Raw genomic sequence first — 19090 nt, forward strand, 5'->3', positions numbered from 1 at the left:
GAAAGATTTTTATTCATATAAGAAAAAAATCAGCCCTGAAACCTGATGAGTCAGAAAAACAAATCACAGGCTACACTTTCACAATATATGGCAACTTGATTTGAAAAAGCATATATTTAAACAAAAAAGTGGAGGTTTCAACACTGCTTTTATTCAGGAAGTGACTGCAGCAGTTTGGTTTAGTGTTTGGGGGGGTCAGAACCGGTGCCCGATGCCCCTGATGTATTGTCTGGCCTTCTTGCTGGTGACGTCTTGAGCTCATTCATCACCAGACCACAATGAGCAGTGAAGCCATGGCCTCAACGTCAGGGGCAGTATCGCAATCTAATCTTAAAACACAAAAACACCACCAAGGGAACAAAACCTTGAAGGCTAAAGTGAATTTGAGTGTTGGTTCAGAACAGACTGTCAGGCAGTTAAATCGCTGCGTATTTATATACGAAATGACGTTACTCCTCAGTTTGTCTGCATGTCTTCAGATGCCATTAAAAGGTCATAAAAGAAGCTTCGAATCCTGTGTGTTAGGATATTTACAGGCTGGAATTCTAATGTGTTTGATCAGTGTTTAAGTTGTTGTCGTCATTAATGATATTACATTACTTGCCATGTTAGATTAGAGCCATAAAAAGGGATTCGGTTACACTGCTGCTTTACCTGCAGAGACGGAGAAGTCATCAGAGCACTTCTGCGCTGCCAAAGATAAACAGCCCTCTGAGTTCGGCATCCACATGCTGGTTTTGTTCATAGGGTGTGTAGCCTGCTGCACATTTACCTCAGTGTATTGACTTTACAGAGATCACTGTAGCATCTCCTCCACAACGTAACCAGCAACAAACTCATTAGTCTCTCTGGGTGACGGTTGAAGCTGCTGCAGTTTCGGAGCTTTAGCACTGACATTCAGCCAGAAATCAAAGTCGCTACAGGACAGTTTCAGTGCCACGTGAAGCCCTGTGCATTCATACAGATGGCATTATGTGAAAAGCGGCCCTGTACAAGAGTGCACCCTGCCTCCTGCGCCACAGCGGCTGGGATAGGCTCCAGCTGACCATGACTTGAGTAGGCGGAAGAAAGTGGATGAAAAGTATTTAGACTCTTTAGTGTGAGGAATAGCTGCTACATCCAGCAGGTAACGAGGTGCAATGATAGAAAGTTTGCAGTTTGTCGCAGGGATGCTGTGTGTGCAGTTAAGCAGGTCTTACATGTTACCTGCTAAACAACTTGTCAGTGAACCGTGCTGCGATCATATCTGCATTCTGACGTATCGCTCGCTCTGCTGCTCCAGTATTTCCATTAAATACCTGAACAGGAGAAGGATATTCAGCCACGCTTTTCACACTGTCTGATGTAACTGCGTGTCTGCGCTCAGGTCTGTTGTGTGTCACAACACCGAGCGTCGACCTGCTGCGGCGGGGAATAACGACAGCTCACGGCAGGCCTGTTTTCCACAGCAACCTTCCTCCACAGTCACAGCAATGTGTGCGTGTGCATGTGAGCTTCTCGAGTGTGATTTACAGTTTTGTTTGGGTTAACGTTCCGTTTGGAGCCGGAGTCGAGCCGCTCACGGAACCGCTGCCAGGAACCGCTACACCCATTATTACTGTGCTGTTTGTTTAGTTGTTGCTGCTTTTTGGTCAGTATATCCTGATGTCTCGCTGGTGTTAAACACACTCCCTAATACCGCTTTAGTTTTCAAATTAAAGGCTAATCATATCATTTGTGTGCTGAGCACATTCCACATACTGTTAGCGCAGGAATGAGGGTGAGGAATAAATCAGAAACAGCTTTCCAGGATCTATTTTTATCTGCTTGTATTTGAAAATGTGGCAACAGATGATGTTCTGGTCGCTGTCCCGTCCTAAAATGAACGGCTTGTAAAACTTCTAAACATATACTCCAAACTTAAAGTGACACTAACCCGTTCCTGTTCTTGTAAACTTAAATATTACTGAAGAAAAAGAAGAGAATGTGCTCGTTTTTCTCTCTTTTTCTAAGAAAACTTGTGGTTTGTGGAGAATGTTTACACCCATTTTGTGCTTTTAGCCGAGCCTCAGGGGCACAAATGTGGCAGTAAAAACCGGTGTAGTTGTTTTGGAAAACTGACATTCCTCCTTTGACTTTTTGGTCTTCGAAATTATTTAAACTAGCAATTTATTATTTTTGTATATTGTATACTGAGAGGATATCAAAGACCTGTAAGACTGCAAATATATATCTAATGTAATACCAGGATTTGTTGCTATATAAATAAAACAATTAACATAAATGATGAAGATTTATGTCGACTTGAATCAGTCATGTTTGTTAAATGCGATTCGTCTTGATGCTGGAAGCAGGAAGTGGACGTCCCTCTGTCTCCGTCCTCAGTCCTGCACATGCAAAGCTCTGCTCTTCTTTCTGCTGCAACACTGCGAGTTGCATTAATCAAGTGCAGCGTTAAGCTACACGTGTAAATATTAACACCTTCCGTGAGTTTGGTGCTGCTGTGTGCACACACTGTTCCCCCACATGCACCGTCCCGCGTTAAGTCTTTGCTGGAGGGGTTCCTCATTTCCTGCTGTAGCGAGGCCGAAGCGCTCCTTGCCTTTAAACGTTTCTTGGAACCGTGTCAAGCCGCAGCGCACCAAACGCTGGGGCGGCCCGGCCGGCCGGCTTGTTGACAGTGCGCCGCGGGTGTGTTTACGAGCTGCGGTTTGCTCGTTCCTTCGCAAATGGAGAAGTGCAGCGGCTTATCGTTGAGGGAAGTGACTCTAATGCTTTGAGTCGAGCAGCTTTGCACGAGTTCTGCTGTGTGACTAAGCCCTTAAACAGAACACGTGACATGTTTATGTTAGCGTGTGATCAACCTGCTGGTCACGCTGAGCGGGGGTCTCTCCGTTACCGTAGCCGCCCCTCAAATCTGGGTCGCCGCTGAACGTCCATCTGCTCGGGAAATGCTGTTATTGGTAAATAAGAGCACGCAGGAACACAGGATGTGAAAGGGTAATGTTTGCACGATGACAGGAACAGGAAGAAATGTGCAGCCCTCCAAAGCCTGCTTTTCCTCTTGCTATCTGTCTCCAGCAGGAGGGCTGCGGTTGTCAGTGTGTGTAGTGCACCAAATGGTGTTGACTGCAAGACGCCAATAAAGTTTCTCCAACCAGACTTCTCTCAGTTTCCTCAGTGTTTCTAGATACGGTGACATATCTGACATCCTGCGTCATTATATCCTCTGTTTGTCCTCATCTGTTGTCAGTACGCTCAGTGATATGACTTACGTGGAACAGCAGAAACATGAAGTGAAAAGAGGAAGGTGTGAGGGAGAGGGAGGAGAAGGTAAAGGAGTCAAAAGGAGGTGGTGAAAGTAGGTGAAATGGTTCCAATCCAGTGAAGAGAAAAAGTAAGAGGAAGCAGAGGAAGGAAAAGGAAGAAGGATTAGAAAGTAAATGAATAACCGATGAGAATGAAATCTGGAAAAAATGTATTGTGTCGTAAATGAAGGCAGAGAGAAAGGAGCAGTGGAGGATGTTGAAGGAGAGTTGTAAAAGAAAAAGGTGGTCGAGGTAAAAGGAAGTGGACAAAAGTATTCAGTCAGGGAGGAGAAATTAAAGATGGATGAAGTTGGAAAGAAAAGAAAGCAAAGAGAAAGTAAAGAATGAGATGTTAAGTGAAGGAAGTGTAGGAAGAGGGCTTTGTGAAGGAACTAAGAGACGGGGAAGGCTTTAGGAAATGAAAACAAGGAAAGGGGAAACAAGTTGGGAAACAAGACACAAGAGAAGGAAGTAAATTGGGGAAATGGTGAGAGGATGGGGGCATGAATAGGAAATATGTCAAATGAAAAACATGAGGATTTGTGGACTAAAAGGGGAGGAAAATACCAAAAGGTGAGGAGAACTGAAAAAAGAGTTGAAGGACGGAAGCGAGAAATAAGCTTAAGGAAGTAGGAGAAGCATGAGAAGGAAGGGGGGAAAGGAAGGAAGGAAGTATCGCTGGATGAGGAAGTAAAAGGAGTAAAACAGGAAGTAGATGTGTGGAAAAATAATGTTAGTCGACGTTAAATTTGCATCTGAGGTTTTTATCTAGAATTTTTCCTTTGAGAAGAGCAAATAATTTCCATTTTTAAAATAAATGGTTACATATAAAGTTACGTATTAATATCCTGTTGAGTTGTGGATTTAATTTGCTCAGGCTGACGACTCACATTAGCTTTCATAGTTCTTCCAGGGGTGAATGTGCTACAGTGCTCTGGCCTTTGTCATTGGCCTGTGAAACACCTGCCAGGTGACTCATCACACCCGTTCAGTCAGCTGTTTGAGTCGCCCGCAACTTCCTCTGTCACCCTCCTCCGGTTTCTCTTTCTTTGTCTTTCTCTCTGGCTGCTGATGCGCTTCCTGCTTTGACTCATCATTCACGCCGTTTAAAAAAAACAAAACTCCTCCTTCATGCGGCGCTTTGCAAACTCTACTCAGTGTATCGACGAGCTGTCAGGGCTGTAGAGGACTGAGTCAGGGTTTACAAATGCTGACACAAGGTCACACCACACCTGAAAGGTAAAGGAGGAGGCACGCCCCACACCCTGTGCTTATGTATACTGTTGCATGCACAGAAAAGCCAACGCTTCCATGCTAACTCGAGCCTTTACTTGAGCTGGCACGGATACTTGCAGAGGAGAAACTGAGATCATGTGTTATTTAATGACGTCGTCATATAAGAGAGCAAAGCACCTCCTTACCTGGTACTCGCATGCATGTACCCACGCCTCGCTACCGAAATGTGGGAAAGAGATGTGGTTCTTCACATGAGCGAGCATCATTTCATATCCACAGTGTTACATTTTTAGGGATGTAAAAATGTGGCCGATAGCCAGCTGTTACAGCAGAGCTTGTACCTGACGTTGCCGCACTCCTGAACAGTGCCACGTGGCAAAAGTGACGCCACATCCGCCGTCACAAGCCACACTTTGGTCTCCTTTGAGCCACCCAGTCGTGCACCGCCTTGGTTTTGTAACCTCGAGCGGGTGCCGTGGATTGAAATGCAAAAGTATGATCGTTCTGGTTTTCGATGATACATCGGCACAGAAGACTTTCTGGAAAAATCTTTGGAGAGAAAAACGATCTTTGTTCCCGGTTTTAACTTCTCCTCCACCTCCTTTCCCAGTGCTGATGGGGAGGTTTCGACTGTTGTCTTTTTGTCTTGTTTGGAGCGACACTTCAAACATCCCTTTCTGCTCGTTCTCGGCCCCAAACACCCGTTTGCTCCAGTTCCCGTTCAAATTGTTTTTCGTGATCAGGAGTCTTTTTAAATGAGGACAGATTCAACATCGCCAACTCAAGGAACTGGATGCCAAAACCGATGGGAGACAACAGATCAACATCGACCGCTGCCACGGTGATGTCATCTTGTTTACTTATTTGTTGATGGCTGTAAACAAGACAAAAGCAGATACCAATGGTCAGCCAATAAACGGGCGCATCGCTACAAATGGTGTTTAAAGTCTACTGATTTACATTTTGGTGGTTTTGAATGGAAATCTGTCCATAATCCTGCCAGTGATGCAGAGGTGATCAGCACAGATGAGCCGAACGTTTTACTGTAAAATATAGTTCATGCGTCACGGTCTCTTTCTTTGTGTCTTATTTCCTCCGTTCTCCTTCCATCACTGCTCGCTGTCTGCTTCTCCCTGGAAACAAAAAAACATAACATACATCTCCATCCTCTTGTTTCTATAGCAACGCAGCAGAGAGGAGAGGAGATGAGGAGCCGTAGCCTCCTCCAGCCCTTCTCCGTGATGAGAAGCACAACAGAAAGAGACAGAATAAGCCAAAAAAAAGAAAAGGAGAGGTTTGGGAATAAGATGTAAAAAAGAAAGAGGAGGACTGAAAGAGGAGGAGAGGGAGAGGAAAGGGTAGAGAGAGGCAATCAGTGCTCGCTCTTGTGCAGGAAGGAGTATCTATGGTAACCTCGGCCGGTTATCAGAAAATTGAAGTCTCCTCTGTTTGTCTCCGTTCTGCTCTCCCTCTGCCTATTCAGAAATGCATTTATCGTCTCCTTTAGCTCCCGGCTTCATATTCTCCTCTTAATGTTGCAGTTCATCTTGTTAGTGTGTCATGTGCGTGCAAAAAACCACCGCAAACACTATTTGGCAGCTTTGAGACATGCAGACGGAGAGGCGGAGGGATGGACAGAGGCAGGGGCTGAGGTTTACTCTTCCGAGGAAATGAGACATCTTGCCCAGAACCAATATTTGCCGTGGACGTCGTCTGTAATGAAAATCCCGCACGGGTGCAGGCGCACAACAGGTATCCTGTGTGCGGGGAGGCGGGGTTACACCGAGAAGCCAGCTCACCCATCGGTCGTGGAGGGAGGTGTAAATAAAGGAATAGCATGTACGTTCTTCACCGAGGGTGGGGTTGGCGGAGCTGTTTGTTTGCTCTATAGAGAGAGATGGACGAGAACCACCTGTCTGCCCGAGCGGGCTGCAGAGGGACGCCAGGCGTCTGCTGCTGCTGCTCTCGTGTAGCTGCTCAGATGTGTTTGTGTTTACTGGAGCTGCAGACGTGCTGTTTATCTGTGTGGAAGCACACGCAGGGAAGAAGATGCAGTGGAGTCATGGAAGGATGGGCCTTGTATACTTTTAAAGTCACTGTTAACAAATGTCTCTGGAACACTAAAAAAAGAGAGCGAGAGGCCCCACGTACAGAAAGAGTGAAAACACAGCTGCAAAGGCAAACGCCACAAAGCTACACATGTTCAGCTCATTCAGTCCGTTTTATTTAGACTGTGCCTGTTCACTGCAGCGCTCGTCCTTAGGTGCTTTAAAGACTTCAACTGGAGACAGAACCCAAATGAACAGGCGGGAAGATCCTGTACTGGAACCAAAGCAGGAAAGAGAACAGAGGAGCCAGACGACGGCACGCAGTAGTGCTTTGTAAAAGAACGAGGGGCGGATTGAAAGCGCTCAGAGCATCATGGGAGGTCTCACAGTGGCCTGGGCGTATGGTTCAAATTCACCTGAAAATCAAAGGATGACAAAAAAAGGCCTAAAGATGACTACAGGGAGGTTGATGACATCCGGAAAAGGCTTCTTTGTCACAAGTTGTTACGAGCACACTGATACCAAAGCATGTGTTATTGTAATCAGATAAGAGCAGATTTTCCTGGGATTTCATCAGAAACATTATCTGAGGGGCAGATGTGGCGCTCGCAGAGGCCTGAACTGAAACGTGTAGATTTACTCTTCCAGTGAGCGCTGAAATGAAATGAATAATGCTTCTGCTGCCCACCAACGATGTCTGTTTATGTGGCGTTTCTCAGTTATGGTTGAATAGTTTAACTGCTGCATTATTTGTGCTTTAAAAGAAGAAAAGGTGGCTCGAGTTAAGCTTCCTGTATCTGCCCGCCTGCACTTTTATGTTATTAATACAATAAACAGGAAAAAAAGGAGGGGGTGTCCTTAACTTTAGCCCGTCTCAGTCAGGTGGGCAGCTACATGTGTGCTACTATATTTACATTGTTACTACTGATACATAGACCTGGTTACTGCATTATTAAACCTACGTCTGACGGAGCAGATCAGCTGTGGTTCTTTCCCAGTTTCATTCTCAGTCAGCAACACGCCAAATAAAGCAGGTCAGCTACCACACTTTAGTCACTTCTCTCTTTAGATGCCAAACTTCATGACGTTTTTGCAAACCCGGTGTTTTGCAATCAAGTCACCGCGAGAAAGCCAAAATGGAAGTTGTAATGTGTTATCTGTGTTTAACCACTGGCATAAAAACTCAATCTGTACAGTTTCACAGATTACAGAAATGGCTTTCAGAGCGGGACGTCCTGTATGTGTGACGAAGTTGCTCCCAGTGAAACTTTTCACACTCGCTCTGCCACCCTGAGAGAAAATGTTGCCTCTCCACTCTGTGTTTTCCAAAGTTTCTGAAGGGAAATGGCCTCAGAAAAATGAAAAGCAAAATAAGGACGATAATTCCAGCAGAGCTATGCAGAGAAAGCCACTACAGATGACGTCCACTCGGGCCATTTGTGTGGATATACAGTTAATCTTGCCATCGACAATAATTGGTCGAAAATCACGCAGTGACGCCGGCGTCTGGGAAATCAGCTGATGATTCATTTGCTGCTGTTTCTGCAGCGCTGGCCGACACTCGTCTTATTTTAGAGTGGCATTAAACATTTCTCTTCAAGCTCCTCCTGCGGGTTAGAAGATATACAGGCTCGGTTTCCTTGTGGCTTTCTCTCAGCCTCGTTATTTTTATCTGCTTGGCTCCCCCCGCCTCCCTTTCTCTGAAGACTCTTCTGTTCCTGAGTCCGGAAACTTGTGGTCATTTGTCAGCGTTTCTGTAATCATTTTGAGACTAGCAAACGGGTTGTGGCGTGTTACTCGTGTGCACTGCGATGAGACTGCGATCAGAGCTCTGCCATCGCACCAAAGGGCCTTTTCCTGCATGCGCGTTGAGTTAAAGCTCCGCCGTCGTGTCTTTCTGGCTGATGTTTGTGTATTTGCGTGATTAATGGCTTTTGCTAAATTGATTTTCCACTTTGCTCTTGCATTCGGTGAATGTTTACTTGGAACTAAATCAAATGTCACCACAGCTGATAAAGATTACTCTGTGTACTGTTTTCACAGCATTTACCACTCGGCTGTATTTGGAGGTTTTGTTTGGCCTCGTGTTTACCCAGGGCAGGTTAGCCTGGGATATGTTTCTTTTTGTCTTTCCAGCTGACTGCCAGTAAAAAATAAATGCCTTTTTCTCCTCCTGCTTTGTTTAAATATACAATATGTACTGTAAATGTTAGACAGTGGCAGACTAATATCCTCTTGCTCTTTCCCTCTCTCCTCCCCAGCCCACCGGTTACATGGAGACATCATTGCCCTACAGCTCCATAGAGGACCTGCAGCTCCTCTCTTGGGACAATGCCCCAAAGTACTGCGTGCAGCTCAGCTTCCCTGGTGGCACCGTCCTGCTGCAGGTAATTCATTATCATTATTACGACTATTTTCGCCTCCGCCAGGGAGGTTATGTTTTTGGTAGCATGTGTGAGCTGTGAGCAGGGTCGTGTTAACGATCCGTCACACCGAGGGCTCCGAGGTCGGCCGAACGATTTGTTGGTCAAAAAGTGAGAAAAAGACTTAACATTTGGAAACAAGGTTGATGTTGTCAGCATGTAGATATACACTTCATATTTCTAACTAAACATTTAACCAGACTTAACAACAAGTTACCGACCTGACATGTCTTAAAAACGTACAGAGTGTATATTTAAATAGGTTTCAAACAGCAAAAGCGCTGCAAACTTTATAAATACTTTAAAAACAAAGACAACAGAATGAAAATGTAGAAAACTGTTCTCACAAATGTTAATGCTGTCCAGAGAGGTTAGTGGATGTTTTCAGTGTTGCACTGATTGTTGCTCTAATAATTTTAACCTCTTGTGTTCAGCACAATTAGTAAATTACTAAGAGCAAAGTCCTCCGTGCAGCTGAAGTCTCATGAAAACGTAACTCTTTGTCTCCTTCGGAGCGTATCTGTAACTAGACAGTTTCTGAAACTAGATCAAAACATTGTGGTTGATTTGCACATTCCAGGAACTCACGGTCAAAACACACTTTCCACATCTGGTTGCGTCAGCTTGTCAAATCTGATCTGCCCTATCCTACTACAGATCCTTATTTAAAGGTTAAGTTTAAACTTGATCACAGTTGTACATCAATACAACGCTTACTTCACTAAATGACTACAAAGCGACACCGGTGACTCCAGACCAGCTACAGTGGAACAAACCTGGGAGCCGACACCTCTGTGGGCAGCAGCCACATTTAGAGGTGGCTTATGTGGCGTCCAGTGGATAATTGGATCAAGACTCTCTGCTCTGTGCTCTGGTCACTGTTGTTGTTACACAACAGAACGGTAAAAATTATCATCAGGTCATTGATCCTTCTTCTTATTAGGCGGCCATGTTTAAAGCTGGAATAGCATCACTCTGTTTGCGCCCGTCACATTGATTTTCATTTATTTAGTTTCATTATTAGCAAGTATTTCTATGAACAGCTGGAATGTGACAAAAGGTTAAATAATTGCAGATAATTGTGTAAATGCTGTTTTGTTTGTAGCATTGTTAAATGAATATTTTTACGGTTTTACGCAGTCTGAATTTACCTTGATCTTTAACTTTTTAAAGCTTGTCTGTCTGCTTTGGCTTGGGACAACACAAGGTCCTGTCTTTGGCCTGTTGCTCCATGTACCTGCTGAACTCTGAGAAAATTTCATTTCAGCATTAACCAGAGCCGCTCAGGGGGCACATTTAGTACCGTTACCCATTAGCCCAATTACCTTGGATACACAGCTCGGCCTATGATTGGTGCTGGGGGTCAACAGTGAATGTCAGCCTCTTCAGCTGTGTTTGCTTGTGCCTGCTGGCCTTCTTTGGACCACCGCCCGATGCTCCCACTTTGAAGCTTTGCTGGTCGTGGAACGCTGGCAAACCTGGAATAAATCTTCAGCTATGTAAAGAACACTGACGTGCATTTAGTGTTTAGTGGATGGATGGTAGATTTGAAGGTCAAGTTGATGACTAGAAACCCCAACCTGACGCTATATTGTAGGTTAAGCTGAAGCAGGCAGGTACTCATGAGCACCAAAGGCTGTAATTGTACTGTACTTTACTATATTTAAGTACTCTAGTACTTGACTTGCCCCAACATCTGCTTTTAATACAAAATCAACAAACTGAAAGGCTAGCTGTTTCACTGCACAGAAACTGTTCCTTTAACTGTTGTTTAGCATCTCTTTGTGGTCATGTTGCGCTGCATGCAGTGTTTCTGTGCGTGATCTTTTTGATTTCTGGTTGTGTGTGCGGTTGTATGTTTGTCTAAACATACAACCGCACACACGGTTGTATGTGGTTGTGGTTGTTCCTGGTACGTACTGTAGGTTTGTCAGTTGAGCTGGTTTAATGTGAGTTTGTGCGATGTGTCACGATGGGGGTGCACGAGATGAGAGTATTTTAATTTATTTAATAAAACATCCATATTTGGTGTCCTTCCACTGAGACGATATCACCAAGCAAAATATTTGCGATTTGAAGCCACGGCTCTGTTTCTAAAGACACGAGTGGAACGGTCTCACTGTGGACGCCATCAACTTTATCAGGAAGTCCGACATGTCCAGTTATTACATTTTTATTCTAGTTAAAAGACTTTAAATTAGACTAGATTACTAAGATTACAATTACTTTGATTACTTAGAGATTTCTTGGCAGATGCACAGAGTGGTTGTTATTATTAACTGTGCATCTGACAGTTGCAGCACTGCAAGTTTTTGATATTGTTTTAGCAGCTCTCTGACCATCAGGTTTGCTTTCATGGGTGCATTAAATCTGTTTCTCTTCTTCACAGCGCAGGAGTCTTTAATAAAACTGTAGATCTGGTCATTTAATGCTGGCTAAAAGGTGAACTTGTGACTTTTTGCACAGCAGCAAAAGTTTGTCTCAGGATATACTCGAAATCATTTGACATTTTGTGTGTGTGTGTGTGTGTGTGTGTGTGTGTGTTGCTGCAGGCTGCAAACAGCTACTTGAGGGACCAGTGGTTTCACTCCCTGCAGTGGAAGGTAAGGTCACTGTTTTTTCTTTCTTTAACTATGAATTCAATCATTTCTTCAGCCTCATTAAAGCTGCAGCCTTCACCCTGTCCTCCACTTTGTAAAGATTACCACACACGGTGACATTTACTGCAGAATTATCATCTCAAAACATCAGAAATGGATGTTTATTATTGCACACCTTTCCCCAACCCCACACAGCATTTTATAGCACTTCATGGACCTTTATGAGGACCAGACCTCTAAACCTGTCAGGTCTGAATCCATGCTGTGCTCACAGAGCTAAATAAAGCTGTACAAGGAAGTATGCCTTAGTACTTGCAATGACTTCTGCACTGTACAAATGTTTCAGGTTAGTGTGTGACACACACGTTTCCTGGGACACCTTTAAAATAAAAGTCCAACACAAACACGGAGGAAACTGTGACAAAGGAGGACCAACGAGACAAAAACCACTTTTATATTATTTCCTAATGATTTGTGTCTGCTTTGCTTATCATTGTCATACGTTTATTTGCCTTTTTTTTAGGTGTTTTGTACATTTTTTCCTTTTTTTCTTGGCTCCATCCAACTATGAGGAACTTTTTGTCTCTTTGTAGCTGTTCTGTCTCTCTTTGCGGTCTGTGTCTTTCCACAGTTGTTTTCTTTCTGTGTATTTTTTGTGTGTGAGCTTAGTTTTTTTCTTTCTTTGCATATCTTTGCGGTTCCTTTTGTCTAAAGGTGGATTTACGGTCTTGGATTTGTATCCATTTGCATAAGTATTTGCCTGCGGACAGCCTCGCGCACCTTCGCCAACATGTAGTAGCTGTTTGTTGTCACCAACAGTGGCACAAACAACCATCTGTGGGTTGGTGTCGCTTGTGCTTTAGTGGGTCAATAAGTTGCAGAAGAGCGAAGTTCAAATGTAGAAAAAGCTGAAGTTAAACTGAACATTAAAAACGATAAAAAGCATTCGCTGCTCTGTTGTCTGTGCTAAACTCAGCTGTCACTCAGCTACATCATCGAGCTATGTGGCTGTTTTTTCTTTGTTGGAGCATTGTACACAAGCAGTTTTCCTGGGCCCTCCAAAGGCAAATACCTGTGCAAACAGACACAAACGCAGCACCCTGATGTGTCATGTGCAGTCCTGCGGCCTTTGGGCCGGTGCTCAGCTGTTCATCGCATCGTTTCTCCTGCAGAAAAAGATCTACAAGTATCGCAAGGTCCTAAACAACCCGAGTCGCTGGGACGTGGCGCTAAAGGAGATCAGAGCGCTGGTGGACATGGCTCTGACCTCACCGCTGCAGGATGAATCCATCCACCAAGCTCCACTGCACATCATCTCCACCCTGCTGGCTGAGGTAGCACACTCACTCGTGTTGCGTGACATTGCTGTGATGATGTCGTTTCCTTTAAGGTGGAGAGCTTCCATCGTTAGACGTATTGTTAACTCCGTACTCATAATTAGTTCTTCCTTATTTTTGATTTTTTCCTTTGCAGAACTCAAACCTCAGTCCTCAGGATCATGAAAACATCATCGTGGTAAGTTTGCTGTCACTGTGCACTAAACTGATATTTAACAAGTTTATTAATCGTTAACAAGCTTCAGTTGCTTTGCTCGTTAGACTGAAGAATATAGATTGTCCCCGTGTCTCTCTTTATGCTAGATTTTTTTTATTTGTGTGTTTTCGACCGTGGCGGTCGATACCCACGCGGTGGTAACTGGGCAGAGCAGGGGGAGCTTGATGCTTAGGGAAATTGCAATGTTTGTGTAGCTCACCTGTGGCCTGTTTTCACACAGCTCCTTCACCTGACAGCATGCTGGCTCTGGGCCTGTGTAAATAAGAGATATGATATGGAAATAGTCACCTGTATGTGTGCGTTTGTGTGTGTACATGTGTGTTTGTGCAGGCCATCGCTCCTCTTCTGGAAAACAACCACCCTCCACCTGATCTGTGCGAGTTCTTCTGTAAGGTGAGCTCTTGTGCATCGGATGCTGAACACGTTTCTTCTGTCGTAAATATTGCAAATAATTAAAAGCGCTTCCTTGTTGACGCCCGTCGATCTCGTGTGTTGCAGCACTGTCGGGAGCGACCGCGGTCGAGCGTTGTGATCGAAGTGTTCACTCCTGTGGTTCAGAGAATCCTCAAACACAACATGGTGAGATCGGCTGAGTCCAGTACCGCTTTTCTGCACGGCGCCGTTTTTATCTTCTTCTTATTTTAGAATTCTTAAAGTAATTTTTTAGGAAGCAGAAGATTTTGCAAGACCAGTGATTCCCAGCAACGATAGATCTGCTGTAAAAATCTTTACTGGTTCCACGTAGCCCATGACGACGCGCATTTTGCTCAATGAGAGAGTTTAAATCCGTCTGCTGTCTTCAGTTCTGTGAGAATTTAAAAAGCATGAATGAATGAATTGCCATGTAAAGTTCCCACAAGTGTCCATAAAGTCCTGTACAAGCCCTTGGTTCATGAGCAGCAACTTAATAGATAGAAATGGTGATTAAGTAGAAAGAGCACGAGAGATGTAATCAGTGTGAGTCTCATCTGTCAGTGGCTCTCATAGAGAAACCTAAATTCTAGTTGTCTTTAATAAACGTGTATGCAGTAGCTAATGAGAATAAGAAAAGTTTTTATTTCTGCATATCCTTTATTCATCATTCAATTTTGTATTTTGGATGATATATTCCTAACTCTGCTTTTGGCTGTTGCTGACAGGATTTCGGGAAGTGCCCTCGTCTGCGTCTCTTCACTCAGGAGTACATCCTGGCTCTTAATGAGCTCAACGGTGGAATGGAGGTGGTCAAGAAGTTTATTCACAGGTGAGCATGTGCTGCTATAAATCTGTAATCCGTGACTCAATAACTTCAGACTACAGCCTCTATTTAAAGATGCAGTGAGGTGGGATTTAATTGCTCTGGAGGCCACAGCTGTAGCTCGCGGTTAGGATGGCAGGATGTTTAAAAAGGGGGAAAAACGTTTTTGGGGCATTGCCTTCAATACTGGGTAAACATGCTGCGCAGACCAAAGCCAGACCAGTCTACTGGAAACCAGAAATAAGGCTACGGCGAGCCTGAGAGAGGCCGTGTGTTCAGCTGAGCTTTATTGAGATGAAAGTTTTAAGAAAAAGAGAAAAATGTTGCCAAACCATCAGATTGTAATTTGCCTGAACACTTGGACAGTTATTTATTTATTATTATTTATTTTATCAATAATATAACATCGAGTTTGATGACACTGAGTGTGTGTGAGGTGTGTGTTTCTTGTCCACTTGTCCTCGTGGTAGGAACTGGGCACCAACTCTACAAGCTCTTTGAAATCTCATAATAGACAATATAATAACACATAAGTAGCACATTAGTTTTTTATTTGAATGATTCACAATCCAAGAGGAAGTGAGTATATTTTGAAGCCAAAGGCTGTTGGATAAAATGCAGCACACTGCAGATATTTCCCGTACGCAAGGAGGAACTGAATCTGTGTGAAAACCAAAGAGCGGTAGGCCAGCAGTTCAAAGTAACAGGCCAGCATGACCTTTCTCCTCACTGCGTGAGACAAGCCACTCACTTTTACCAACCTCTACACTTCCTGGAACTGCCGACTAGTATTTTGAGCCAAATCGGTAGCATTTCTGAGCTAACACCGTCATTGTCTTGTCCTTATCATCTCCAGCGTGACAGGTGTAGCCCGCTACACTCATAGTAGAATCACTAGCATTCCTAGCTATCCTTTACAGGTCACTAGTGACTGGCATTCCTAAAGAATTCAAGTATACAGTGTTTTGTTTAAGTGCAGGTGAGGCTGTACCCCCAGAAAGCTCGTACACAGTTACCATGTACAGGGAGTGCAGAATTATTAGGCAAATGAGTATTTTGTCCTCATCATCCTCTTCATGCATGTTGTCTTACTCCAAGCTGTATAGGCTCGAAAGCCTACTACCAATTAAGCATATTAGGTGATGTGCATCTCTGTAATGAGAAGGGGTGTGGTCTAATGACATCAACACCCTATATCAGGTGTGCATAATTATTAGGCAACGTCCTTTCCTTTGGCAAAATGGGTCAAAAGAAGGACTTGACGGGCTCAGAAAAGTCAAAAATAGTGAGATATCTTGCAGAGGGATGCAGCAGTCTCAAAATTGCAAAGCTTCTGAAGCGTGATCATCGAACAATCAAGCGTTTCATTCAAAATAGTCAACAGGGTCGCAAGAAGCGTGTGGAAAAACCAAGGCGCAAAATAACTGCCCATGAACTGAGAAAAGTCAAGCGTGCAGCTGCCAAGATGCCACTTGCCACCAGTTTGGCCATATTTCAGAGCTGCAACATCACTGGAGTGCCCAAAAGCACAAGGTGTGCAATACTCAGAGACATGGCCAAGGTAAGAAAGGCTGAAAGACCACCACCACTGAACAAGACACACAAGCTGAAACGTCAAGACTGGGCCAAGAAATATCTCAAGACTGGTTTTTCTAAGGTTTTATGGACTGATGAAATGAGAGTGAGTCTTGATGGGCCAGATGGATGGGCCCGTGGCTGGATTGGTAAAGGGCAGAGAGCTCCAGTCCCACTCAGACGCCAGCAAGGTGGAGGTGGAGTACTGGTTTGGGCTGGTATCATCAAAGATGAGCTTGTGGGGCCTTTTCGGGTTGAGGATGGAGTCAAGCTCAACTCCCAGTCCTACTGCCAGTTTCTGGAAGACACCTTCTTCAAGCAGTGGTACAGGAAGAAGTCTGCATCCTTCAAGAAAAACATGATTGTCATGCAGGACAATGCTCCATCACACGCGTCCAAGTACTCCACAGCGTGGCTGGCAAGAAAGGGTATAAAAGAAGAAAAACTAATGACATGGCCTCCTTGTTCACCTGATCTGAACCCCATTGAGAACCTGTGGTCCATCATCAAATGTGAGATTTACAAGGAGGGAAAACAGTACACCTCTCTGAACAGTGTCTGGGAGGCTGTGGTTGCTGCTGCACGCAATGTTGATGGTGAACAGATCAAAACTCTGACAGAATCCATGGATGGCAGGCTTTTGAGTGTCCTTGCAAAGAAAGGTGGCTATATTGGTCGCTGATTTGTTTTTGTTTTGTTTTTGAATGTCAGAAATGTATATTTGTGAATGTGGAGATGTTATATTGGTTTCACTGGTAAAAAGAAATCATTGAAATGGGTATATATTTGTTTTTGATAAGTTGCCTAATAATTATGCACAGTAATAGTCACCTGCACACACAGATATCCCCCTAAAATAGCTCAAACTAAAAACAAACTAAAAACTACTTCCACAAACATTCAGCTTTGATATTAATGAGTTTTTTGGGTTCATTGAGAACATGGTTGTTGTTCAATAATAAAATTATTCCTCAAAAATACAACTTGCCTAATAATTCTGCACTCCCTGTAGTCCTCTAGCATCAGCTTAGAGGACGAGTATCGTTAGACTCACACTGGATTTAGATAAGTTGCAAGTCGTCCTCTGACCTGCACATTTGCTTTGCAGCATGCACGGGCCCACAGGCCAGTGCCCTCACCCACGTGTCCTGCCAAACCTGGTGGCAGTGTGTCTGGCTGCCATTTATTCCTGTTATGAGGAGTTCATCAACAGGTCAGTCACGCCCATATCCACACGCAAACAGTATCTGCTTCTTCTTCTGCTTCTTGTCTTTTCCCTGAACTCATTTAATAAACGCTTACTCGTCTTACCACCTTCACATTCGTCCTTCTCTTCTTTCCAACTCTCACTCAGCCTGTACGCTTGTTGTTGCATCATCTCAGAGTTTTCATTTTGCACTTTTTATACTAGAGAAAGCTCACTGCACAGCATTCATCGAGAGTATTTACACCATTGCTTCTAAGGCTCCTTTTTGCTGCTGTTCCGGCAGAAGGGTTATTCTGTTGTTTGCCTTCACGTTGTCATTGATTAGACAAACACATGACTGGTAATTTCCCACATCTTGTAGGACTAATATGAAGGAAACGATACAAACACCAATTTGCAGATGTTACCAGGAAAGCAGACGGTAACTGTTTCGATCATCAGACCACATTATGCCATTTATAGCCCTAAACTAATCTGCAATGTTCCAGAGTGCCACAGAAATATATGAGCAATTATATACAAAAGAATAAATGGAAAGTAATTAAATACATAAGCTGATTATGTTTATTAAGAAGAATAACCTGAGGTTTGTTGGGTTCTTGCAGGACTATTCACAGTTTCCAGTTTTGCTTCTTATTAAATGCAGCTCAGTGCTTGTGGATGCTGTGGCATCAGCCATTGGTGTGTGGATTTAACATTCAACATCAGCATTTTGGACTTGGTTTTTATTTATTTTAGAACTATTTTTTTGAAATGTGTCTTTCTGGTGTTTCCCATCTGGACTCTTTGGTGGTTTGACGGGCCCTCTCAGCTCATTATCACCATCCCTTTAGCGCTGTTCACCCCAGAGAGGAGCCACTTTTTCCAAAGCACTAACCCACGAAGGAGCTGTCACTCCAGGAAACATCGCTTCTGCCTCCAGCTGCACCTCACCTGCGTCTCTCATCTGCGCTTACGCTTTTTCATGCACGCTCTCCAGCATGACCGATGTTTTCCTCTCTTGCTCGTTGCAGTCGGGACAACTCCCCCAGCCTGAAGGAAATCCGAAACGGCTGTCAACAGCAGAACGACCGCAAACCCCCGATGCCGCTACGCCTGCTGCGGCCCGAACCCCCAACGCCACCTCCTGCCACCATCCTACCGCTCTCTACCACCCCCAGTCCTCCTCAGCCACCCCCCCCAGCCCCCACTAACCCCGTGGCTCCAACCATCCCCATCTCCTCTCCGACGTCCTCCCTGCCGCTCTCTCCTCCTCCCTCCGTCGTCAACTCCAGCGAGATCCTGGTGGAGCTAGAGCGGAACAACAATTCGGCAAACACCAAGCGGAAGGGCGGGCCGACGAGGGGCGACAGCGAACCCAACCTTATCGACTGTCTGCTGGTCAGCCCGGCCGTCAACACGCTCTCCATCCAGCTGCCGGCGCAGGCTGACCGAGTGCTGGGCTGCTTCGCTCTCATCCTCAAGATGCTGTGAGTTAATGCGTCAGTGCTGTAGCACGCCAAAACCATTTTTCTCCGGGTTGACAGGGTGACACTGACTCTGTGTTCTTGCTTTGTGACTGTAGGTCAGACTATGACGACTGGAGACCTGCTCTGGCCAGCCTGCTGCAGCCCATCCCCTTCCCTAAAGAGTGAGTGTTCATCATAGATAATGTAGCATATGTTGCACGCTGCAAATATAATAGGATATGCAAATTTAAAAAAACCAGATAAATCCACCATGATGTCACCCAATGGCTTGAGCAGGCTCCATTCATAAACACACAGACACATATTAGCTGAGTGGGGCTAAATGACAGACTAATAAAAAGGAATTTAACTTCTTTTATGTGTGGAATTAGCGATGGTAAGACAGCGTAGACAGTGAAGACTACACTTCCACATTTCAGCAGATTAAAGCAACTTTAGTATCCAGTTTGATGAA

At 44.5% G+C, this 19090-nt stretch overlaps 1 protein-coding gene across 4 annotated transcripts in view; it reads left to right on the top strand.

Moving 5' to 3' along the window:
• The window catches only part of cmip (c-Maf inducing protein), a 45231-nt gene that overhangs the window by 14052 nt on the left and 12089 nt on the right, over window positions 1-19090 (top strand). For 3 of the 4 annotated variants that reach the window (XM_085280868.1, XM_085280867.1, XM_085280870.1), the window contains 10 exons: window positions 8833-8958; window positions 11547-11597; window positions 12767-12928; window positions 13068-13109; window positions 13479-13541; window positions 13647-13727; window positions 14288-14391; window positions 17069-17173; window positions 18181-18636; window positions 18732-18797. In XM_085280868.1, the coding sequence (XP_085136994.1) occupies window positions 8833-8958; window positions 11547-11597; window positions 12767-12928; window positions 13068-13109; window positions 13479-13541; window positions 13647-13727; window positions 14288-14391; window positions 17069-17173; window positions 18181-18636; window positions 18732-18797 (1256 nt within the window). Of the gene's footprint in view, window positions 1-8340; window positions 8673-8832; window positions 8959-11546; window positions 11598-12766; window positions 12929-13067; window positions 13110-13478; window positions 13542-13646; window positions 13728-14287; window positions 14392-17068; window positions 17174-18180; window positions 18637-18731; window positions 18798-19090 lie in introns of those variants that run through there. The other variant, XM_085280869.1, reaches the window with a different exon arrangement.

This window comes from Mchenga conophoros, linkage group LG7 (assembly GCF_057382185.1).
Source record: "Mchenga conophoros isolate Kocher_MC1m ecotype Shallow Benthic linkage group LG7, M_conophoros_male_GT1.1, whole genome shotgun sequence".
Lineage (NCBI taxonomy): Eukaryota > Metazoa > Chordata > Actinopteri > Cichliformes > Cichlidae > Mchenga > Mchenga conophoros.